Source organism: Wasmannia auropunctata, unplaced genomic scaffold (assembly GCF_000956235.1).
Source record: "Wasmannia auropunctata unplaced genomic scaffold, wasmannia.A_1.0 LD336083.1, whole genome shotgun sequence".
Lineage (NCBI taxonomy): Eukaryota > Metazoa > Arthropoda > Insecta > Hymenoptera > Formicidae > Wasmannia > Wasmannia auropunctata.
Genome location: NW_012026807.1, coordinates 1,348,556 through 1,373,801, shown reverse-complemented (window position 1 = coordinate 1,373,801; position 25,246 = coordinate 1,348,556). Strand labels below are relative to the sequence as shown.

The 25,246-nt window shown below is 46.1% G+C and overlaps 1 protein-coding gene across 2 annotated transcripts; it reads right to left on the bottom strand.

Annotated features, from left to right (window-relative positions):
* Positions 1-5: 5 nt before the first annotated feature.
* LOC105448622 (probable Na(+)/H(+) antiporter nhx-9) lies at positions 6-18,110 on the bottom strand. Of its 2 annotated transcripts, XM_011687300.1 has the most exons (17): positions 17,609-18,110; positions 15,168-15,431; positions 12,307-12,503; positions 10,606-10,862; positions 9,856-10,073; positions 8,658-8,860; positions 7,858-7,947; positions 7,316-7,386; positions 6,771-6,986; positions 6,547-6,682; positions 5,926-6,066; positions 5,768-5,840; positions 5,565-5,669; positions 5,234-5,335; positions 4,726-4,893; positions 4,293-4,451; positions 6-3,190 (listed from the first exon to the last, which is right to left on the bottom strand). In XM_011687300.1, exons 1-17 carry the CDS (start codon positions 18,108-18,110, stop codon positions 2,937-2,939), a joined length of 3,156 nt encoding a protein of 1,051 aa, XP_011685602.1. In that variant the 3' UTR covers positions 6-2,936. The 2 variants fall into 2 exon arrangements, with proteins under 2 accessions (XP_011685602.1, XP_011685603.1); XM_011687301.1 differs by lacking the exons at positions 5,234-5,335; positions 17,609-18,110 and having other exon boundaries at positions 10-3,190; positions 15,168-15,546.
* Between the last annotated feature and the right edge of the window lie 7,136 nt (positions 18,111-25,246).

The window sequence follows — 25,246 nt, the reverse complement described above, 5'->3', positions numbered from 1 at the left end:
GTGTAATAGTGCTTTAAGAAATAAACATTTATTTCCTTTTTAACAAATCAACAGCGTAGAGACTAGCGTCTAGAGACTAGTCCGACGTTTTTGTTTATCCGGTCTAAGTAACTAAAGGCCGCGAGGAATATTCCATACGAGGGGAACTTCCAAATCCGTGCGAAATCATTTTTATTTATCGTCGCTGAAAACGTTCCCGTTGTGTTTTTCTCTCTGACTTTTTTTTTCTTTAATTAAGCGAACTTATACCCTGTCACCCTTATGTATGTAGATATACAAAAGTGGTTCGGTATCAGAGATCGCGTAACACGCTAAAATTAAGTACTCCGCGCAATACGATGCATTTTATAAGGAAGTATAAAAATCGCAGGGTCCCCAAGAGCCATGAGGTATAATTGTCACAAGTCAAATGTCAAGAGTCTATTGAAAGCCTAAGCTAATTAATGGCATTAATAAAAATTGATGCTAATCGTTTATGAGTGAGACGCGAAAATAAGTACAGGAGGCAATTTCTACAATGTGCATAATCGAAGCGTTCGGGACGGTCGATGACAAGGTTCCCACTATTTGAGGCGATCCCGTTTCATATAACTGCATTCCGTTCTCGCGACATTCGTGTTTTGTTCAATCGAAATAAGTCTTCGACTATCAAAAAGACAAAGTTCCCCTCGAAACTAGCAAGAGCTCGACGCTTCCGCTTTCCGCCGTGCGCCGAGCGATGGCTATAATTGTATTATTAATTATTAGTAGTAGAACTAGTATAATCATACTAGCGATAGTAACAAGTGTAACAATAATAACTATAGAATGCCGAATGGTCTATAGTGGTCGCGCTCTCCGCCTCTTTTTCTCTTTCTGTCTCTCTTCTTTCTCTCCCCGCCGACGAAATAATTCTAAATAACAAAAATAGTGAGGATGAGGATGCTGCTGAAGATGACAAACGATGAGGATGCCGACAATTTTCTAGCGTATCTTTCTCTAAGAAAAAAACCGTATGTACATGCTTCTGGCGGCTTTTCGCTAAATATTGACCAAGCGGTGCCGTGGCCGCGCGATATCAACAATGTATTATCATACACCAGGCACCGTGTTACTCACGAGTATCCGCTTGCCGGAAAGTTTTCTTTTTTTTTTTTTTGTTTTGTTTTATTTAAGGCCATACTCGAAGGGAGAGCGTCGCGTCTCTCTGTACGCATCTCTCTCTCTTTCTCTCTCTCTCTCTCTCTCTCTCTCGTCAGGTTTCTACACAAATTGGTAGCTGAACCGGTCGACTGAAATCGTCGCGCAACCGTTCGCTTGACAAGGAGTTCTCCTAAATTCAGCTGGGGATGCGTCGCTACGGGATGTCATCTACGTTTAACTGCGACGTGCTGCGTTGCATGCATGTGCGTGCGGTACATGCGTCAGAAACCACGGTATAACGGGACTACTAACGATATAACGCACCTAAATGTTGGACTAACGTCGTCCGCGAAGCTGCGGCCAGACTCTATCGACTCAGAGAGCAAAGCGTAGATTTGATCGAATGATTAGAGAGTGCATAACTCTCGATCATCCGACGGGATCATCCTTCATTATTTCCAAAAACGTATGGCAGATATATGAATTATATACCATTAGTACATCTATAATTGACAGTTTGATGAGTGAAATGAGTGTTCTTCAAAATCTCATTAGGAAGAATGAAAATATATTTCCTATCAAGCGACGATGGAGGTAAAAATTGTCGAAGATAAAAATGGAGATAAAAATATACTTTCTCTATAGAAAATAATTACATAAAATACTTCGGAGGTAATGTGAATCAATTATTTTGTAGGAAATTAGATTTTTTTTTTATCGAAAATGACTGTGTGTGTAGCGTGAGTTTCTCGCATTATCCTACTGGCAGAATTATTTTCAGAATTTATATATAGTAAATTGTGGCAGCGACTTAAGTGTTTAATCCGACTTGGCGCGTAACTTTCCACTAACTAAGTCGATCAGTCTGACCGTAAGCTAATCGCGAAGTTACACAGCAGCGATGATCACCGTTCGATTCCAACCCCGAGAGAAGGTACTCGTGGTAAATCTTGGGACAAGCTGGCGGCTGCGCATTTTTTGCGGCGCCGCCGCACGACTCGATTTTTTACAACACTTTTATCGATAGCACCGACAATTTTGCGCCGATGATGACGATGACGACGACGACGTACAAGTCGTCAACGTCCAAGCACTTTTACAGTCCTTAAGGCCACAATTCCAAGACGTCTTAGAGACGGATTTAGAAATAAGCCCTTGCAAGCGCCTTCACTCCTCGCGAATGCGTTCACGCGGCGTGCAGAAAAAAATAACAGTGAAATTCGTCAAATCTCAACCTCGTATACGTTGTTTCGTTCCGTTTTTCTTCCGAATTCGGCGAGCGATCTCGCGAATACCGAATTTGAATAAGAAGAATCGTTTACTGCAAACCAGATTCACCAACTTTGTCGCGTTAACATGCGGAAAAACTTGTCATCGTTAACTTTCCAAAAGAACATCTTTCCTTCTCTCCTCGCGCAATCTTCTTCCAATTAGCGAAAATTCTCGCGTCGTCCTAAATAATTTCCCGCTCGTACAAAAAAAAATTCAGTCGAAAGCTTCGATGCATTTTTCGCAATCTCTCTTTCCACAGTCGTCTCTCCTGGAATATTCTATTCATCACAACTTTCCGCTCGTCTTGTTACGCGCGCTCGTGGAGCGCGTGGACAAGATTCAGGCCAAAATTCAGGTTCGCGAGATGCCTCATCCTGAAGGCGGCTCGTCAAGGGCAGGTATTCTCATACGGGGGCACTCGGCCGTCGCAGGAGCGAGGTGAGCAACGAGTGTCGCTGTGGTCGCCGGAAGGGCCGACGTCGTCGGCGCTCGATGTCCGCGTAGGAGACGGACGATCGCTCCTCGGCGACGGTCCCCAAGGGTCAAGCCCTCCGCTCCTCCTCGTCCTCCACGTCCTCCGACGATTCCGACGTGGAGGAAGTGATCAGGGCGGTCGACAGGCTCGGTAACTGGGCGGGCGAGCAGGAGGCGAGGGAGTTAAGGCGTACTCTCTGGACATTCCAGCAATCCGGCAAGGAGTGAGACCCGTCGTCCGCCTTGTCCACCGAGTGAGCTCGGTCGGCGAAGCCGAGCTCCATCATTGACACCCTCCTCATGGGCACCCTCCTCGGGTTGCCTGGAAAGAAAAAAATCAAAGGTTCCGTCTCAGATTCAAGAAAACTGCGATTTGCGAGCAATGCCTTGGCCGATTATCGGTATCGCTTAATTTCTGAAATGTATTATAAAGATATTTAACATAATTAGCTTCGGTAAAAACATTCTTTTTGTTCTCAGATATTTGTTCTTTTTTCGCTTGTAAGATCAATGTTTTAAAAATTGATTTACCCAAGAATTTTAGTATACGCATATATTGATAAGTGAAATGGGATAATAAAATTGATATACATGACAGACTTAACATCTCAAAACTCAATAGACATTAAATATATTAGAGAACACTCCGATCACTCTGCCGCGGCGTTATCGCAAATATTACAGTGAACACCAATGTCTTAATGATAAAAAGTATAAGAAATAAGAAGTGATTAGCACAACGATAAATAATAAATAATAAATGAGTAAAAAATTGGAAAAATTTATCTTTTCAATTACTTTTGCTGCATAACAACATTGAAAAATAAAATAAAAGCTGTATGGGTTTATAACAAAGGAATTCTAGGTTCCTAGAACAGAGATCGTATATTTGCGCATGCAACCCATTCTCGAAACAATATTTCTTCCGTAGCGAAACGACGGTTAGCGCGTTGTGGGCACTCGCGTGTCGATGCTCATTTTGCAATTGCTCGCAAAAATAGCCGCGGACGTGCAACGCAACGTGAGTGACGCCCGTCACAACGCATTAAAAAAATAGCATACGTCAGTGCTTCTCAACGTTTTGCGTCTTTCTTCGCGTGTCACTTTGAACATGTTTCTCGCTTACTAATTTATTTTATAATTGTCACACGTCGTCGAATCATTTGAGATATTGTTCGAAAACTTCGAAAACACATGCGACTTTTCTGTACGTTGACGGAATGTCTCGCTGAGTACTTGAGAAGTACTTCCCCCGGCGTGCGTTAATTGGAAACGTTGAGAGGGAGAGTATGTAGAATGGAAATTGATTTAATCTCCAGTGCGGTGAGAAAAGAAAGAAGTAGGGGAGGGGGGGGGGGGAGAAAAGGAAAAACCAAAAATAAAAATGAACCACACGTACCCTCCTTCTGCTTTGCGTCACGTACCCTTGGTTTTCGCGGGGGAATCCATTCTCGCGGGGGTGTACTCGTCCGTCTCGTCGGCCTCGTCGACGGTCTCCTGGCAATCGATACTGTCGGGCGTGCACACGCTCTCGCGTCGAAATAGGCCAATCACGGATTGGACTTTCGGCTGTTCGATCCCACCTGAAAAGCGGAAAGACATAACGGGCATGTGGGAGCACCGCTGGGAATAAATAGACAGTGAGCGATTTCAGCGTGCTGAAAAGTTTTCAGGGAGTTGTTAATCTTCTTAAAGGAAAACTGACTTTACAGCTGTCGCGTGACGGTCTATCGGTTTTTTTCATACTCGGTTACTCTTTTATGAAAAAAATCGACGAAACTTTGGTAGTAGATTAATATTTGACAGCCAAACTCTCTGATTCGTTTTCCTTTTTTTTTCTTCTTTTTTTTTCTTTACCTAAGAAAGTGGCGGAGGGCGAACTGTAGGCGAGGTATTCTTTGTTGGAGCACCAGGCTGGAAATTCGTGCTGCTTGATCGGATGACCCGACTCGTAATCGTCCTCACGTTTCCACGGTAACATGGTTTCCGTGGCCGTAGGGGTGGTTACTCTGTAGCCTTCCGCGCCTAGGTCAAATACCGCAAGATGATAGCAACAGGAGAATTACGGAAATAGAAATTGAAACCGTTATGATTTCGGCGGGTGCCGTAAACACGAAAAGCCACCGAAATTATATCGATGTCAAACCCTGGCGAAAATAAACGAACGAAAAATAGTGGCCAGCAATATATAAAGAAAAAAGACGCAAAGAGAGGCGAAATGGTTCACAATAATGCAAGATTAACGCCTGGTGCTTCAATAATGCTGAACAATATTAAAAAAAAAATACGCAGAAGAAAAAAACGGATTCGCAATAACGTAAAGCCAACGCTCGAGCTCTTTCTTTTTCTCATTGCGAAAACGTACCGTCGCGTCCTATTTTCAAGTCTCCTTCGTCCGTATTTATTGTGTCCATCGACGTAGTAGCGGTGGTAGCGTGTTGATTGTCCGCGTTTACATTCGGCGAATCTTTCGTTTAAAGATTTTAAATTCTATTAGTCGATGACTTTTTTTTTTCAAGAAGACGATTAAACAGCTATATGTACACAAATTGTGAAAGATGTATAATTTTCGCTGTAAAAAAAAAATAACGAGATATCCTGCTCGTTTTCTCATCGCCGCATTCGCATATTTTTAACTTTCGATCTCGTTTTTCAATTCAATTCGATTTTAGCAAGTTAACGAAAAGTTTTCTTACCGGATGTTCGTGCGGTGAACGTGATCGCCGAATCCCAATCCTCCTTGCTGGAGGGCTTCGAGGTTTCTCCGTTCTCTAACTCGTACAGCACGCCATTGATGTAATCTGTGCACGATAATTCGTGAAAAAAAAGAAAACAAGGGGGGGGGGAAATTACGAAACCTCGAGGTACAATTAATTATCCGCGTTGTTTTTGCACATACCTTGCGTAAATAACTTCGTCGAGCCGTTCTGCTGTTGAAACTCTGGGAAACTAACGTGATTCTGTTTGCCGTCCTACATAGAATCGAAATCGATAAATGTAAAGTGAGAGACCGAAATTAAATTATGACAAACGATCGAGACGCCGATCGATCCTTACTTTGACCAACTTTTTGCTGCGTTTGTGGCGATGCTTGTGCTCCCCCATCATCCGTCGAATATTCATGTGCATTCTGTAATTGACTTGTGTCGAGAGATCGCGATCGTTCACTGCGTGTCGACTGTAGCTCAAACGCCGATGCTGTATGATTAACATAATGCTTGTACAAAATTCTCTCGCAACATGTTTTTTGTTATAATAGAATATTTCGCTAATATATGTATATATATATATATATATACATATATATATAATATATATATATATATATATAATATTTTTTTTATCACAGTTTCTTTGACGAATTTAAAGTAAATCTTTTTGGCAAAGAGATACTGAAATATCGAGTTAAAAATGGAAAAATTTTAGTAAATTTTCATTAGAAATAAATAACAAAATTTCAAAAATATTAGGATATTTCGGTGAAAAATAAAAAGTTGCAAGAAATTGCTATTTCTGCCCGAGATAAATTGATTTCAAAATTTGTCAGAGAACACGGCTAAAAAATTTGATAGTAGAAGGATTATTACTTTATTACATGTAATATATTATGTGATAGGTCATATATCACGAGCGGACTCTGAATTTGAAGAAAATCTAGACTCGGCCGTAATCTCTTACCCTTTTGTACGGTTTACAAAGCTCTTCGGCGAGCAGATGGTGAATTCTCGCGTCCGTCAGGTCTTTTTTGGAAGGATTGTACTCCAGTTCCTGCAGATCGATATTCCATCCCGTTTCGAGCTGGCTGCAGCTGGGACTGGAGAGAGAAAAAGAATGCTATTAGACTGCGCTTTTATTTTATACAACGACAATTGTCAGCGGCGAACAACGGGGGAATTCCGCACCTTCCATTGAATTGTCCGGTATTGCTGTAATTACGGAATATCGCCGACATACTTTCGGTGCCACTAATGTTGCCGATAGTGGAGGCATTCCTTCTTATGTAATCCAGCGCATCCTTCATCGCCAGCTTCGAGTAAGTTTCTAAAATCTTCGGCTCGGCGCCGCAATGATCTTTCACGAGATAAGGTCGGATGAATTTATTGTCGAATCGCTTGAATCTACAGCAAACCAAGTCAGACAATATTTTTATCGGGGGAATGAGAGCGAGTAAAGTGAATGACACAGAAAAAAATATTCCGATAATTAGACCATAAAAGTAATCTATCTACATTCTATGTCATATTCGATACTTTCTTAATAGAAAATATACTTCCGTTTGGATATATGGACGATACAGATTAGAAGACATAAGTCCTTTAATATGATCTTGCTTCTGCTTATTGTTTTACGTTGATAATTCATACAAATCGCGAGATTCCAAGAGTCTGATTGATTTCGCAGACATCGCCGAGTTGAATAAACACAAAGTTATGGCTAAGCGTCTTACTTATCCCGGACGTGGTAGTTGCCGTGTTTTCCCAAAATGTCCTCGATACCCGCCATTGTATGATCCATTATCTACGAATTAAGAGACAGACGTTATTTATCTTTCAATTCGACGAGCACAACGCAGGCGGATCGCGGATCCGCCTACGGATTTGCTATATATACGTATATCGCGGGCAAACGCGAACGCAAGCAGAATGATGTATCAAAGTCCCGGTAAAAATTGCCGCTATATACACATTCTATAATGCGGCTTGACAATGACGAACGTTATCCTATTTCACAATTCGACCCTATTCTTCATATCGGTCGTATACGGCTCTGTCGTTCCATTAAAGAGAAATACGTCGTAACCCGGGGATTCGCCGGGGTAATAGCAGGCTCCGTTATCGTCATAGCGGCGATAACGATCGAACGATTCTTATCGAATTTTTATAACGTCTGTACGATGGTCTCGCGATCGCTCTGTTTCTCGCGATTTTGAAATTTACAGCGGACAACGAACGACTACCGTATAAAGCGGCTCGTCGCGCGGCAACGTACCCTCTCGTGAATCCTCTCGTTCATCGTCGGCTTCCTCTTCTCCGCCCTTTTGACATTGAGGATTTTGACGAGGGGTTTGATGGTGATCCCCTAAAAATAAGAGCGTGTTACACGTGAGCGAGTGTCATCGCGAGCGAACGTACTCGTTCCCGACGGGCGGCGGATTATCGGCCGCCGCAGCGGCGTCGCTCGTGCCGGAGAGAGGCAACAACGCGCGCGCGGAGCTGATAGAACGCTTGACGTAAAAGTGTATGCTCAAGTGTGTGCGACAGAGAGATATTAGGTTTCCGATCGATCGCGCGACAAAGCACACGTGCAGAGCCAAGCCTTTTTTTTGCAGCTGGCATCTTTGCTAATCGCTGCTCATTTAGTCGTCGATCAAACGGACGACCATCCGTGGGTGATCTAACGGCGATCACTTTCTCTCCTTTCTCTCCTCGCCGTTCTCTCGTTCCGATAAAATAATTAATATCGTCTCTCTCTCTCTCTCTCTCTCTCTCTCTCTCTCTCTCTCTCTCTCTCTACCTATCTCGCTCTCGGAAAGACGCGTGCCACCGTTGGCCGCGTCTCAAAATACGCGCGAGTCATCGGTTCCGTGAAAGACACCGCTGACTAGGTCGGTCCGATTTACTCGAGCAAGGTCTCTGCAATCTTGCACTTCGCAAAGGAACATGCGCGCAACACCCGCCGTTACGCAACACGGCACACGTGCCGTTCGTGTTTCGCATCGAATTCGTCATCGATCGATCGCGATCATGCATCGTATTACGTGATTATATGCGCGATCGCCGTGATCCTACCTGGATGAACACAGTGAAGTAGATAACGGCGATAGTGGTGGTGACGAACATGGGCTGCAGGGGCACGTGTCTGGGATCTATAAGAAGCACCAGGGCGAACGCCACGGCGCCGCGCAAACCGCCGTAGGACATCACGAATTTCTCAACCTTATCCAATTTGTGCAGCCGGAACTGATTCGCCAGCGCTGTCAGCACTATCACGCCTGGAAACACGAATTCAAGCGTGATGTTGCAGCTGTAATATTCCCTTTAAAAAACGCGCAGCTTGATACAGTTACAGCTCGTGATATAAGTCGAAAGGAATTTTCTAAGAATACGCATTGTCATGCGTCTGTTTTTCTTGACATCACATTTGTAAAAACATTTAGTCACAATTAATTTTCAGTTTTATAGAAATATATTGCAATCCCGAGCGATTTATTTAATTACAAGCGATCGTTAATTGCTTATTATGAAAGTAAAATAAAAGCGTGAAACGTCGAGAGGTATGCCGATGAAATATATCTAACGAGTCGCGTCTCTCAGGCTCACCCTTATCTCTTTCCACACTTTCCACACGATCAAGTGACAAATTGTCCGGTTAGAACGAGAAGCCATAAGTGAAGCGCGTGACGTAACGTGCTCGTGTAAGTAGGAGTCAATTGTCTTAAGTCCCATTATGATTTCATCGTTTAACCATATCACTTTACACGCCATTCCGTTCGCCGGCGAAGCGATGCCCTTAGCGCCCCGTCCAGCTGGCCCGGTCAAGGCCCGCGCGATCGTGTAAGAATTCTTCGACACGAATTCGCCATTATCACGCTACTTTTTCTCGTTTCTTAGATGCCCTCCCCCCCCCTTCTTTTCCTCTTTGCGATATTCTTCTAAAGTTTTTCCACGCCAACAGTTTTGCCAGCTAATTTTGATTCTGTCGGTAATTGACTCGGAAAAGAAGTTAAAATTCCATAAATTGCATTTTCTTAAAGTTGAGTCTAAAAACGTGTACGTGGAATCGTACGTAATACATGGAAGACTTTGGAACTGTCGGGTTGTAAATATGTGCGACTCTTATGAAAGAGCACGTTGAAACTGAAATATAGTAATCCCGTGTATCCCGTAATAGCTGTTCAAAGGTAAGACCGCCAGACGGTTAGATAGGAGGCGAATCCTTTTCTGGGCCCTCCCCCTCAATTGAGTAAAATTAGAAAATCTGGCTTACCCACGATTCGATAGACGGAGCAGAAAACTATCGTCATGACGACGAACCACGTGTTCCAGTTGTGTGCATTATTCACCGTGGCGACGCCGAGGAACATGAATATGATGGTCTCCGAGCTACTCGACAGCATCTTCATTGTATACTTGACGGTCGTGTGGGACTTGTGCGATATATTGGCCTCGACGTAATTCTTCATGGTAATACCGCAGAAGGTTATTCTGGAACAAAAGGGAACGCGAATTACGGAACGTGCGCAGCCAGGCAATTCATCGCCGTTCCCCGGCAAAGTTAAAGCTCGCCAGCTGAGAATCTTGTCTGTAAACGCGAGTAATTATAACGGACGTAACTACGGGGATTAAGCCGCGCACTGTTTAGAACTCCATTTCGGCACTGATCCATCTAACATTTCCCTCGCGGCAGTTTCTTGGCGTTTATTTCAGTTCCTTATTATTTCTGCAGAGTCGTGCCAATAGGATCGGTGCAACAAGTTGTCGTAACTTATTCTTGAAATTGATATCGACTTGATATTTCATCGATAGATACTTAATATCCACGATTAAATAGTTTCGATAACGTTCGCGATAACGGCCGCAAACGAAGAAAGAAACGAGCTGTTAGATGATCTGTTAATTTTTCGACTCACAATTCGCGAATGTATATATAATTGCTGAAACGTGCAGTTATTGGAACGCGTCTCGAGGAGGCTGGAGATGCCAACGCGGCATGTCGAAAAATCGATGATTTACTTACGCCAATATGCCGGACAAGTGGAAGATCTCAGCGCTGAGGTATGCCAAGTACGCCATCACGAATATGAAGATCGGCTCGATCACGCGCACCTGGTGAGTGAACCTGGTCACGAAGCCAGTGGCGAAACCCCAAAGTATACCTATGACCGTGCCGCCGATCGCCACCACCAAAAACGAGGCTAGGCCCGCTAGCACGTCCGTGTAAATGATCCTGGAAGGGCCCATCTCGCTGTACGTCTCGAACATGTGATAGAGCACCTGCGTATTCGTATTAAATGGCCTTTTACTTGGTCGTCGCAGTAACCCCTGACACTTTCCTTCGCTCGCCTCGCAACAGCACGAAACTAATAGGCGACGGATCGTTAACGGCTCAACCTTTTTCGCATTACCATTCTTAGTTGGCACGACCTAATTTTTATACAACGAGGCAGAACACTTTTTTCAGATGGTCGATTAACGATTGCAAATACTACACAAACTTTTATATACATATATATATATATATATATATATATATATATGTATATGTATATATTATATAAGTATATATAGAGCAGGGATACTGATCTATTTGTAGGAATATTCAAACTCGCACGACGTAACAGATAAAATTGGAACGGAATGAATGAATTTTTGGAAACCGTTTTACACTTCGGCATGCTACGTTCTTCCTTTTTAAGCGATACACAAATATTTTTTGAGAGTTAATTGTGCATGAATGATATTAATAACCGTCCAGGCGCCAGTGTTGGCGACACGTTTATTAAAGTTGTCGCGACGGAGTCGTGTATGCAAAACGCGTTTACATTATATCGTTTTGTTTTATTTAAACGGAGCATTACAGGTCGCAGACATATAGTCGCACGAGTAAATACGATATTAATATTTAAGCGAGGCGAAGGTATTTGGTACTTGACTCGCGCTTATAGACAATGGTGATCAATGTTATATCGATCCCTCGCCCGGCGAGTGCTTGTCGTTTATGACGGTGTCACGTGTTAGCTTCCGCTATATTCTATCTTCGTTTATTTATCAGACATTCTAAAATGTGCGATATGCGAGAATGAGAGACAAGGGTATTAATCTACGTCAACTTCAGGGTCAATCCTGGGCGGAAAGAGCAATCGCGTGACATCATACATAAAATGATTGCGGGGTGGTTATTGTTATCCACCCCTCCTTTGACATATTATTGATTACGTTCTGATGTTTCGCGATCATTAATGTAAAAAATATAAAATGAGGAAATTAATTCTTCTAAAAATAATTCTTTAAAAAAATGTACATCTGTTTTTATCTCTATAATGCTCCATTTATTTACTTAGAGTTTAGTTCTTCAAAAATTTCTAATATTTTTATTAAAGAAATACTTTTGTTTTTAATTTCATATTGCGATTATACAAATTCTTGACGTATCTTTATATATCTACTTAATGATTATTATTCGAAAAAAAAAGAAGATATGTATTCTTTTCTTTTTTCGTGCCTTTATTATTTACCAGATGTGTGTGCAGAGATCTCGTATTCGCAGACCGAGCGGACTAAGACTGATCGGCTTTAATCTTCGTTTTTCTTATATCGAAGACCTTTAAGAGTTTGCGACAAAAAGGACAGAGATTTCTGCAGCACAGAGGCGCGTGCTGCCTACGCAACGAACTCCTTGACGTGCAGGATCGTATAATGTAAATAATGTAATACTCACGACAGTGACCGCGTCGTTCAATAAACTCTCTCCGAACACGACGATGTAGAGTATCTCGTTCACGTGTATCTCCTCGAAGACGGCCAGCACGGCCACGGGATCGACGGCGCTGATCAATGCCGAGAAGAGGAACATATCGAGGATAGGCGTCTCGCAACCGAACATACCGCTTTTCCCCAACAGCCATAATGACACACCTAAAGTGCAAATAGCGTATTTTAACTGTAGGCACGCGCGTCCAATAGCCTGGATATCGTAATTCTTTTCGCGCCCGGTAATTCGCCTTAATTATCACAAATATCGTCGTTATAATCCGCTTTAAATACATCTGAATAAATTGTCAATTTATCGGGATTATTATTATCCTATCGATCCCCAAAGTCATTGAACGTCGAATCGCGATAAGAGGGGGAGGGGAAGGGGAAGCGAGAGGAAGAGAGATTATAACGTCGCCAAAGATAGAAATTTGCATTATCGAATACCGGCGCCCCGCCCACGTGTTATATTCGTAAGCTATCAAGTACTCGCACTCTTCCTCCCTTTCGCGAGAGACCCCTCTTGGTAAATAAGCCTCTTGTAAATTCTCGGCAATAATAGTTTTTAATATATTCCTACCGTAATCTATTCCTACGTTAATTAACAGCGTAATTTCACGTTATCGATCGCTGCCGTTATTGTGTCGCTTCTTACTTGGAAGTTACTTGCGGTACGTTTCTAGAACAGCAAGGAGTTTTCATTTCCGCCGCGAGTTCTTTATAGATTAATCCAGTTAATCGGATATCGTTAGATCTAATCGCGGTAATTACGGTAAACGATCGTTAGAAACAATTAAATTTTAATGCAACGTTATCGCGCGCGGCCGCCTCTCACATTTTTATTTTATCTCGCGTCATTTTCAAAAGTCATTTTCGTGATTTATTCGCGAATTTGCGTCTCTCGAAGAAATATAGATCTGCACATTTTTCTACGTGTATTCGCTTCTGTAGAATTAAAATTATATTAATTACAATTTTGATATTCGAATTTTGTGAATCAAAACTGCGAATAATTACAGTCGCATTGCTCCACGTTTCTTCTTGAAATGCTATTAAATAAATACTGATTAAACAAAAATTCATTTTAGAATTTGTATCGAAATAATTAAAAATGTATTACAGAAAAGATCACAAGAGACAGATGTGAAAGTTTCGAGAAAGACACTATATTTATAACATTCTATTTATTTATACAAGAAGAATAGAAACGTGATTTTTACATTTATTTTATATCTCGTAAATGCTTACATAAATGGCCCCTAATAAAGCATTTTACAGTGCTCTTGACCTTGGCACGTAGTATTGGCGTCTCTTGCGATAAAAAGTAATCGTCCGAAAATATTGGTACTGACAGTCTTTTAATGCGAAGTCGTCAATTCTAATCAATAATCTCGCGCCCGTCGTCGTTTACCCCCGCCATATCTATCTTGTCCCATTATGTGTTTTTTAAACGCAACTTTATCGAGCATTAAATAACTCAGATTTCGTTAAATGTCGCATTGATTTTGCTCCCTTTTTTTTCCCATTCGGCCACAGCGACAATTTCGCTCGAAATCCATATAGTTATCGCGGAGTCACGATCGAATCGCGCGTTATCAGAAGTGATAAGCGATTTTCCGTCGAATGACGATTGCCGCATATTGCTTTACATGTTGTCATCATTGTCGTCGTCATCGTCGTTATCGTCGTCGTCGTCGGCATCGACGTCGTCGTCGCTTGCCCCGCGCCTCCCCGACATCCGCTTCGACGCGCGCGCTATTTTCGTTCTCAAGCCGCGTGTTTTCTCTATGTTTTCAAGACGGAACATCTGCGCTCATGCTAGACCGCGAACAGACCGCGAGCAAAAGTGAAGAATGGAAATTCCACCATCTGCGGGGGATGCTCGGAGTGTTTTCTTTATGTATGCTTCCCTTCTCTTTATACATATGTATAATGTACAGCAACCAACTTGCTTAACTTGCTTATTACACTTTCAGACTTTTAATTAATTTTTTTCTAGGAATTTATTTTTATCCACGTGCGTTAGAGGCTTGTTTAACAGATTGCAAATTAGACTCGAAGTCTAGTCTTTCCCTTTGCAAAAATTTATTTGTGTGTTGCAAGTTTAAAAATTCATAAGTTCAAAATATTAAATATTATATTACAGTTGAAAAATATGTATAGTTTTATAAAGTGTTATAAATATAAAAAATTGTATTTCGTTTGTAATTTCTCAAATTATGAAGATAAGTTATAAGGAACTGCTAAGCAAACAACTAATCCGAAAGTTCGATGTCAAAGGCTTCACTTTTTGATGCGGTGCCCAACAGATGTTACGTAGCAGTATCAAGTATTATCAGGAAAAATGTTTTAAACTGTAGGAAGTTTACTTTTTTTTTTAATAATACTGCTAAAAATAATTCCCGCGATTATTACCAAATACGAGATACTTGAAATTTGATTTTAAATCACAATAACGACAGTAATGTTACAACTTAAGTTATTTTCTGATTTTTTCCTGATGCAAATCGTCGTCATAACATTATGATTACATTTGACTTCGTGACATTTTACGCTCGAAATCACTCGGGCAGTCTAGCGCGCGGGAGTGTCGCCTTCTGGGACCCCGTGGGTAGATAAGTACTCCGCACATTTCTACGTATTCAGAAATTCGGTTCGTGTGGGCAAGGCGAAAACGAAGTCCGAGTTTACGACCGAGTTTACCGCCGCGCGCCGAGGGAAAAGAAATAATATCCGAGTCGAAAATTCGTTCCCTGATTGTGCCGTTCGCGCCGGTTGACCGCGCCAGCGGGTGTTGTCGCGTCGTGTTGTCGCCGCTTTACCAACCTATCGACATCGTATTAAATATAGTCCCAAGGACGGCGAACAGGAGTATCGTCCCGAGGTGGTCGAAGAACAGCCGATTAGGCATGAAGTAGCCGGCGTCCAGGATGATGGGCGGCAGCATGTACAAGAAGAACGTGTCGGGCGTGAGCGGCGATATGTGGACGCTACTCGCTTGGAACAGCAGCAGGCCGACGATCACGCCGACGGCGATCAGCAGGCAGGACTCCGGGAAGATCTTGTTGAGCTTCGGCGACATGTGGAAGCCTATATAGGCGCCCCGCATCGTCGGGTTATATCATTAATTGTCAGCTCTGCAGTCATCAAGACCGAGACCGCTCTAATCTCTATAATTCTGACCCCGGAATTCGGATCCCTGATCAAATCACGGAGAGCCGTGAGAACGATCCGCAGCTGCAGTCGGAGAGTCAGAATCACCGAAATTACATTGGCCTCGATCGGAGAATTAACTGTGATGGAATACGCGGCGTGCTACTATAGCGAAGATTCCAACGGAGCGCGACAGGTGTAACGTGTCGCGTGTGCCCCGCATTTCTTCACGCCCGGCACGTGGACCGTCCCCCTCTCCCTCGCGGAGGGGTGCCGTTGAACAACGCGCGTCGTGTTGTATCGCGTACCGATGTTCGAGAACGTGTCCGATATTCGACGCATCGTACACTCGATATGTTCTCCGTGGAATCTTCGCCTTCGACTTGCGGGTAACTCCGTAACGCGACGAATGAGCGATATTGGACGTATCGGCGGTCACAACAAGTCACGATGGCTACTTACGTGGTCAAATTTGGAAACGAGGCCGGCGACTATTATTAAAAATTTCAGCCATTTTATTTAGCTACACTCTTTGTTATCTTGCCAAGCGTTAAATTTTTACGTCCCGCCAAGATATTCGCGCGACCGGCATGTGTGTGTGCGTGAATTTTTATGTAGGCAGGTATATTTTATTCTTGCCCGGCGTTCTTTCACTCCCGTGACTTTTACCACCGCCGCCCCGTCAAGCGAACAGAAATATCAGCGGCACAGTTTGTTTTTCTTCAACCACGCCACGCCGCGTTGCTCGCGTATCCACGCGTGCGTGCAACGCACGTGAAATTGCACGGAGAGAGAAAAATCGCGCGTCCATCGGATTTTACGTTGCCCGAACGGGGAATCAAGTAAATGGAGTGCTCACGTTCGAGTTCATTCAGCGCTTATCGTGCACAAAAATGAGTCCACGCGTGCATCGTAAGATAACTATATCGCAAGATACTAAAACTCTTTGAGATGCTCGAGCATCTTCATGCATCTCGAGAAATGCAAAAATGCGGCTTCTCTGCCGCGCGTGCAATTTTTCAAGAGCTCACTCCTACACACGGACGTCACATATTCCGCTGATTTGTACGAAATGAATTACAGGTCACATATTGTTAAGACACGAATTTTCATTCGATATTTTCGGCACGATAATAGCTTTTTGCGTCTGCACTCGCTTTCCCCGCCGCGCATTATTCGCTCGTGATAAATTATTAAAAACAAATTGCATTGTAACGAAAAAAAGGGTAATGAGCCTTGTATCACGCAACGAACGTTGCAGCCGGTTTTCAATGACATTTGCCAGGTTTTTGTTATGTAAGCAAATGGAAAAATATGAGTGCGCTAATGTATTCATCGAAAAGCGTCACTAGCGCTGAAAATTGATGCAGGCTGATGTGCACAGGCGGATAACAAAATTGCGACAGATGTTTTCGGTTATAACAATAGGTGCAGAGGTGTATTCGCAATATGACAATTTTCGAATAACATGTTGTCTATCGTAATGTTTGAATTTATTATATTACATATACGTTGTATTGTTTAACCGTTTCTAATTTCGTCGCGCATATTATTGCAAGTTGTAACAGTTATAATTGCGAATGTGAATGGAAGATATGATTAGAAAGTTTGTCTCTTTATATTTCTCTCTTAAAAAAGCGAGCTCTATTAAGAGATCAAATTAAATTTATAACGAGCAATAACGCTTCTATTTGGCTTGATGAATTTTTGATGTTTGCAAGAAGTAGATATGAGTCTTAAAAAAGACGACTCTTAAGTGCACCGGCAAACGCTCATTTGCTGCATTATCGATGCAAATATCTCGGAAGAAAATATACAGCTATGAGATATTTGCTTCTTTTGATCGAATATTCAATATTTAAGAGCATAAGTTGATTTATTGCAAATGCTTATCACAGGTGTCATATCTGCTTATTGTTTTCTACAATGAGTTCATTCTTAAATACTGAAAAGTCTGTTAAACAACACGCTGTTTACGTTAGACGATGTGCTCCAGAGAAGCCGACATTTCACGCCTACACATATCCTCTCCCGAGCACAACATCTCGCGTAAGAAGGGAGAAAAAAAAGAATAATTTCGAATCGATTCTCAAACTCGCCAAGCCAGCACTTACCGATTTTCGCGATGCTAGCGAAAAAGATCCAAATCCCGATGAGGAAGGGCGTCTCGACGCGCGTGAACTCGACGCTGACGATGCGGTACTCCGGTTTCGGCGAGGGCACGTTGCCGTTCGAGGAGTCGCCGCTGAGCGCGGCGTCGTCGCCGGAGCGCGCCGAGGCGAGCTGCTGCGATTCCTTGGGGAGATCCCGTCGCCCGGCGTCGTCGCCGCTGGCCGACGACATGCTACGCAGGGTGGCGTCGTTCGATGGCAGGGCCGAGCGGACTACCGGGCCCATGGGCCCGAAGCCCATACCCGGGTAAGCGCCGTACGGATCGCCGGGGAATTCGCCGGCGTCGATCTGCGGCCCGTGCGACGCGGGATGCTTGTCCGCCGGGACCCGTTCCGCGGACCCGAGCTCCGAGTGGAAGGGCGCGAGGTTGGCGCGGCCACATCCCGGACAGCACAGGACGACGGCGAGGAGCGCGGGGATGATCATCGGGACGAGGCGGCCCATGGCGCGGCCGACGTGGTGCGACGACGACGACGACGACGACGGTGCTTCTGCCGTGGACGATCCGCGCCGTCGTCCGCGCTCGTCCGTCGCCGGTGAGTCACTACTTCTACTCGTTGTACCATCAGAAGGGAACCGCCACGGCGACGAGCACGCTCGTACGTGCTGCGGGGCTCCCCGCGATTGACTCCCCTATACTAATATTCCCCGTATAGCGGCGACAGGGGCGGTTTACTCGATGAACTGCTACCCTCCGAGTGCAATCACACACCGCCGTGTGCTACTCCCCTCGCGCGTCTCTCTCACGATAGCGTGGTCGTTTCCTGGGTCACGTAAAGCAGCACACCGATCTACTTGTACACACGACGCGACAGAGAGCGATTTGCTCTTGGAAGCCTTTTTCTCTGTCAGGAGAAAATTTGTGTCTCTGCGCAGTCTGTTTGTACAAAGGCTTCCTCGGTGATAAATAATTCTCTAATTTTCTCCCCGCTGCAGCTTCGCGTGTTTGACAGCTAAAGTGGCTTTAATATTCAACTTCTTAATGACACCGTACATACGTAACATGTTTCAGGAAAACAAAGTTATATTGTTTCGACGTGTTTGTCGACCGGTCTCGACATGAGGACTGAACATGGATTGGACCCGGTTCCCGAGTCCGGAGTACGGAGTTCTATGATCCGAAATGAAGGATAACAAGTGTCGCGGCTATAAATCGCTAAAACGTCAAACCAATAATTAAGCGTGACTCATACCACTTCGGCGCCGAGACGTCGCGCGTTATAGTGACAGCTGCTGCTGCTGCTGCTGCTGCTGCTGGCGGTCTATGTCCCTCGTGTGAAATCGCAGCGAAAGATGATCGCCGTCGTTAGGAATGCTTGCACTTGATACGAATAAAAAAACTCAGCTGCGACCGTACGTATTCCCGGGATAGGAACCGCAGACAGCCGCTTTCTGGTTTAGGGTAGGGAAAATCGGATCGCTCTCTCTCTCTCTCTCTCTTTCTCTCTCACACACCTGCCCCTCGGCCCAACGCAAACAGAAAGGAGAACCTATGCAAACGCACGAGGGAAACAACTTTCGGCTTTCGTGCAACTGCGGCTTTTACTGATCGCACGTATATACAGACGACGTGTTTTAACGGCGCGGCGCGGCGCGGCGGCGAGGATGACGGGGACGGGTGCGACGCGCGACGCTGCTCGTCTTACGCGCCGCTCACGAATACCGCGACGCTCTCAAGTCTTCACGGAGTCACCCGGCGTTGAGCGCGAGGTCTGATCGACGCGCGGCGGCCGCGGCGGCCCGTGGACGACGACGTGGTGGAGGGACAGGAAGCGCGATGATGATAACGGGCGCGCCGCATTGTAAAATACGGGCGGACGACTCATCGAAGTGGACGTACGTCGCACCTTCGCCGGCGTGCTTCTATCGACCGACCGACCGTCCCGACCGACCGACGCAACGACCGACACGGCAGCACTGCACGGCCGCGTACTGACGCGCACTACCGTCTCGTCGTCGTCGTCGTCGTCGACGGTGGCGGCGACGGCGACGACGCCGATAACGCCGAGCAACGGGGAAGCAGCGCTGTCGAAAACGTGCGTAGGCGCCGTCGGCACTGCCCTCGTCGTCGGCGACGATAGGTGATGGATGTACGTTAGAGACCTGGCACCTGTCCCCTTTTCCTCTCCTCTCATCTATCTCCGTCCGCTCGCCGTTGTCATCCCTCCACACGCCGCGCTACCCTCGCAAGTCCCGCTCCCACCACGACGGCAGCTTCTAGCCAGCTGATCGTCGATGAAACCCGCGCAGGCGTCGCGACGCCCCGATATAGCTATACCCTCGACCGCGGCCGGCAGCGGCGTCGAGTGCACGTTGCTGTTTTCGTTACGCCGATGCACCGTTTCCCTGCGGAAGTTCTCCCGCCAAAAATATACTCTCGTTCAACGCGGCTTTATTACGCGGCTCATTTACGGTCGGGCCTTGCGGATCGCGTTGCTATTCCCAAGGGGACGTTTTCCGCGTTACAGCATCGTTCTCGCGCGTCGTTGAGCGGGGAGGGTAGCTCGCGAGGGTAGCGACGAAGCACGTTCTCGCCGCGGTGGTGTTTCTCCGCATCGGAGCGAGTGCCTGCAGCTCACCCGCTCGTAGCGCGTATAGCCGTGTAGTCGACGCGCGAAAAGTTCCACTTTCGCGGGGGCGTCGCTATATACCCGGTGGCGTCCCGACGTCTCGGCGACGGCCGCGCGAAGCCCTGACTGACGCCGATCTTAAACCGGAGAGACGCGTCGCTCGCCGCGGGTCTCGGAGGCCTTGACCTTGCGCATCGGATATCGCGCCGGTATCGCTCGATGCCGCGCGGATACGCGTGGCCGGTTCTCTTGCCACGGATTTCGGCGTATTTGCGCGAAAGATCGTTCGGCGTCTTTCTGGCGCGACCGCGTTGAATGCGGTGACGCGTGTGTGTCAATCGTCGCCGCGAGTATCATTATTATCATATCGACTGCAGAGACGTAGACACGAGAGATCCTCCAGTTTTCCTCCTCCGTATAATTATCGCGACGCCGACACGGCGAATTGCTATAATCCGGTCGCGCTTCTTTTCCTTGCGCAACGCGCCGGCGGGTATAATTCGTGTGACGTGCGGCGGGAAATGCGGTTAGATAAGGATTTATTGCGGCCTACTTGCATAATAAAAAAAATTATCGGAGCGTCGAGTAGCTTCTGCCCTGACAAATGATTCCCCGGCAAGGCGGTTCTCTGCTGTTTGCAGAACGATAGAGAGGCGTGCGGCGTGGCGCGCGCTTGCGGTCGCCCGCTCTTACTTACTCCGCTCGCTACTTTAACTCCCGACGCCTTATCTTCTGCCCCGTACGTACCTCTCGACAACCGCCCTGTGTTTATCAAGATCTAGCGGCTTACGGAAACCCCTCGGTGCCGTACGTTGTCGCGCGGTGCGAGCGCAAATCCACCCGGATGTAAAAATCGTTGGCCCGAACGGTGCATTTGCGAACGCCGGCGCGCACTTTGGAGCGCCGTGAGGGGATTTCTCTTTTCGAGCTTCTCTTTTCCGTAGCGCGGCATACGATTAATTAACTGACCCATCAAAATTTAAAGAGTGAGTGAATGATCGCCTCGCGCGCGTCACCGCGCGTCGACAAGTCCTCCCACGTCGTCGGATAATCGAAATAAAAGGAGTCATTCGACCGGAAAAGCTGGATCTATTTGATAACGCCGCTATTTGTATACGCCAGCACACGAGGAATCGCTTGTTTGCACAACGATAAGGCACGATTAGCGGCGAAACGATAAGAAACGATCCGTCCTTGTGGAATTTCGTGCGCGATGAGGTAGTCCGCGGTGCACACACAGTTTGATTTAGGGCACCACATTATCGCGCTATCCGACGGAGCAATCGCGGTGAGACGATAAAAGTGATGCGAGAAAAAAGAAAGAAAGAAAGAAATTACCCCCCATCTCTCCATTCTGACACGGCGGCGTTTCGTCGCTACCGCCATTAATGCCGAAAAATTAAAGTACAGATCGATTTCTCCTTTATAAATATTTCGTGCCATATTTCGCAAGCGCGAGACCATTATCGCGAATTTCTATCGGTCAAATCTCCTTTATTATCCACTCGGCATTAACTAGACGCGGGATTTCATATTTTATTTCGTTTGTCAAAACGCCATTAATTTTTCGTGTTCTATAATTCTGCGATTTGACCTTCTCATCAAATTTTCATAATAAAGAGATTATTCTCACATTTGTCGGTGAAATTTATTATTAACAAGAGAAGCAGTAACGGTCAGCGAGAGACGTTGTACATCTTTTTTCTTTCTGCCTCTCTCTGTCTCGTCCTCTATTCACTTCGTCTCTCCTCGTTGTGATTTGCCGTTCGTGTCTAGCGGCTATCGATTTTTCATTACGCCACGCGCAACCTTGGATTGTCGCGTTTTTCGACTTCGTACCGAGAGAGCGCAATCGCGACATTATTTTCGCATCGTGGACAAGCGAGGCACCCCTGCTGCCCACAGGGGGAGAAAATGATATGAAGCGAAAGTGCGGCCGGACGGAACGACGAGGCCTCGGTGAAGCTTGACGGACCACGAGCTCGCTCCGCTAGTTAATCCGCGATCTACTTGCGCGTGCCGTACGAGCCATCCGTCGTGTTTCGGCGTAATTATAACCGAACCCTGTAATTTCATCGTCATTAATATTTCTGTCAAACGCCGAGCCGGAATGGCGTCCTAATGAAGGAGGTAGCATTGATCCAAGTCACATCGGCCGGCCGGACGCGTCGCGCGGCCCGGATTCCGAATTCACCCTCGCGCCGCGCCGTCGCGCGCCGGCTGCGTGATACGATTGTACGTGGCATTACCGCGGCTTATCCTGAAAATTAGCCTGCTGGGTATCGTTCCCCGGACCTGGGCGGCGGTTACAACCGTCCGCCCGCCCGCGCGAATAGAGCCGGGCAGTGGTGAGGCGCAAGTAAGGCAAAGGGTTCGCAAACAACCCTGCCGGGAACGGTCCGCTTGTTGCGGCGGGGCACGCAATCGTATAACGTACGACATTCCCCGTGCTCCATAATTTAAAAAGGCGTTCTGGAGCCCCGCCGTCGACGGGCGGCATATGGCCGAGAGTTATGAGCGCTGGCCGTGGATTTTTAATCAGATCGGCCTCGGTACATATATTAACGTATTGTGTTTCTCGGCGATCGTCGTATCGAGAAATAACTCGGATATCACGTTGCAATGGAAACGCTAGTTGCGAATAGTATTGGCATATCGCGTAAGTGAAACAACAATAGACGCGTATCCACGTAAACGCATATGTGCTAACAATCCCTCTTATGTATAATATATAAGTTCTCAGTTGTATAACAAGAGCTGTATATGTTACTTTTCATACAACTGTAACTTGTAGACCTTGTAAAAAAAGACTAAAAGCGTGACATATCAGTGTAATACTGTGGCGATCGCACATCCTTGTAATACTGGCGATTTTTCATTCCAAGTCTCGAATATACAAATATATCAGAAATGTATTTCTAATTCTACAATACGGATGCAGAATGCAAAAGTAAGCGCAAAACTCGCAGTAAAGTTAGAGCCAAAGTTGTCAGATCCACTATATTTATTACATCTTTGAAAGAATTTGTATAGAATCCAGCTACGGGATGTAACAGCAATGGCTTTTCCATCGCCGATATTTTCGCTGCCGATATATGGATTCCGGTGATGTTTTCGCGAAGAACGCGGTCTGGATTTAATAAAGTTGCAAACAGTAACGTGAAATCGAAATTTCGCCTGTCTTATTTTCTCTGTCTCTATTACCGGCGTGATTGGAGAAGGGGTTGGCTTATATATCCCCTGGCGAGCGATACAACAGCGGGATATGCCTGCTACGTTATTTAGAGGGTATATTCCGCGCCACGACGACGCTCGTGCATCGCTCGATGATTCGAAAGAGGTATAACGACGCTCGCTCGGCTCGGTCAACGCAGCGTTAACGGGGCCGCCCCGTCGCCCCTCGCCCGCTTTCCGTTCCCCTAGTGCGGAAAGCAGGCGAACGAGGGTGCGCGAGGATTCCACGAGGGTGGCGTGGAAGCCGTGACGAGGGAAAGGTGGCGAGTGGAAGCGGAGAGAGCGCGCTGAGGGAGAGAGAGAGTAACGGTACTTGCGCGAATTTCTCGAGTCTCGACATTTGTGTCGACAACGAGGCGTCGACGGTCGGCGACACGCGCCGAAATGTTCGTACATCGGCAACGTTGGAAAAATGTCGACAGTCGCTCATTGCGTATTAATATGGATCTATCTCGAATAGACGCTATTTATATAATCGTAATGATCTCGACAGGAAGGCACCGCGGCGCGGCGCCGATACCGAAACAGATATGACACAGACCTAAGCGGACGTATCGTCATTTATATTTATACGCGGCGAAAGGTCTGAGTTCGTTAACACGTGCAATCGCGATTCCTTTTTCTCTCTCTTTCTCTCAGTGGGATTAATGGATATTACGTAAGTCGCGGCAGTAGCCGTCCCCCGGTCACGTATTCGCGCCGGAGTCTATTGAGACGTCTCAGGATAAAGGAATATTACAAGAGAGCGTTGTACTTTTTGTGTTGCGCGACGATTTCGTGATACGTACAGAATACGCGTCACGACGCCAAACTCGTGCAACTGATGTACGTTGTTTTCTTCTACTTTCGCCCTTTCTTTTCTTCGCGAGAGAATATGGCAGTGTCAGATGATGTCGATGTTCGAAACCGCGCGAATACGACGAATGAAAAACCGACCCGAGGGATCGATTTTACGATGAATTGACGATCGGCACGGTTATCGCGCGGCGATAACTTGGCGAACGTTCCCCCGAATGGATCGTAATTAAGATGTTAAACAGATGCCGAGCGCCGATGGGTGTATTAATTAGCCGCTATTCATTCGCGCGATCGTGCACCTATGAATCCGAAATGAGATCGCTCTGCCGTTGATTTACCCTTACCCTCCCCCGCGACCGTTTCCCGCCGCACGAATGGGGAATATCATCGGGCGCGTCGGCCGGATGCGGAATGAAAGAGGAAATTGGCCGCGCGCGCGCGGCCCCGTGAACTTTTCCTCGTGATTAGCCGCCCTCTTCCCTTTTTCCGACGAGACGTTTTTTTTTCCACCCGGTCCACAATCAGGTGCATTTTAGCGCGGCCACGCGGGAGGAGGGGGAAAGGGAGTTGGTCGCGCGGAGTCCGCCACCCCCGTGCTGAAACACACACCATCCATCTTCCCGCGTCTCACCAGAGACCTTTCAGGTTTATTGCGGCGTAAACAAGACCCCGCGCGAAAGGCGTCGTTTGCGCGCCGCCAAAGGTGTATAGCGTAACCGACTATATTTTTGCTCGGCGCGTTTTGACGCGATTTACCTACGACGGAAGAGCGTTTATCGCGCGGAAATTTACCAGTTTGACGCATCACGGGTAATTCGATCGGGAGGCGGAGGCGCGCGGGTGTGTAATTAGTTTATTCGGGAACGGATACGTGCGCGAGGTGTCCGGCGTGAATTTAAATTCCGCGACATAAATGTGTCGCGGCCCGCGGTATCGCGGACACGCAAGTATTCATTCGCCGATGCTGTTTAATGGACA

Excerpts from the sequence above, each read along its gene's own strand:
- LOC105448622 (XM_011687300.1), bottom strand. The coding sequence starts at position 18,110 with ATGGGCCGCCTCGTCCCGATGATCATCCCCGCGCTCCTCGCCGTCGTC. Across the intron at positions 15,432-17,608 it reads CGCTAGCATCGCGAAAATCG|GCTTCCACATGTCGCCGAAG; the intron begins GTAAGTGCTGGC and ends GCGCCTATATAG. Across the intron at positions 6,987-7,315 it reads AACTACCACGTCCGGGATAA|ATTCAAGCGATTCGACAATA; the intron begins GTAAGACGCTTA and ends GGTTTGCTGTAG.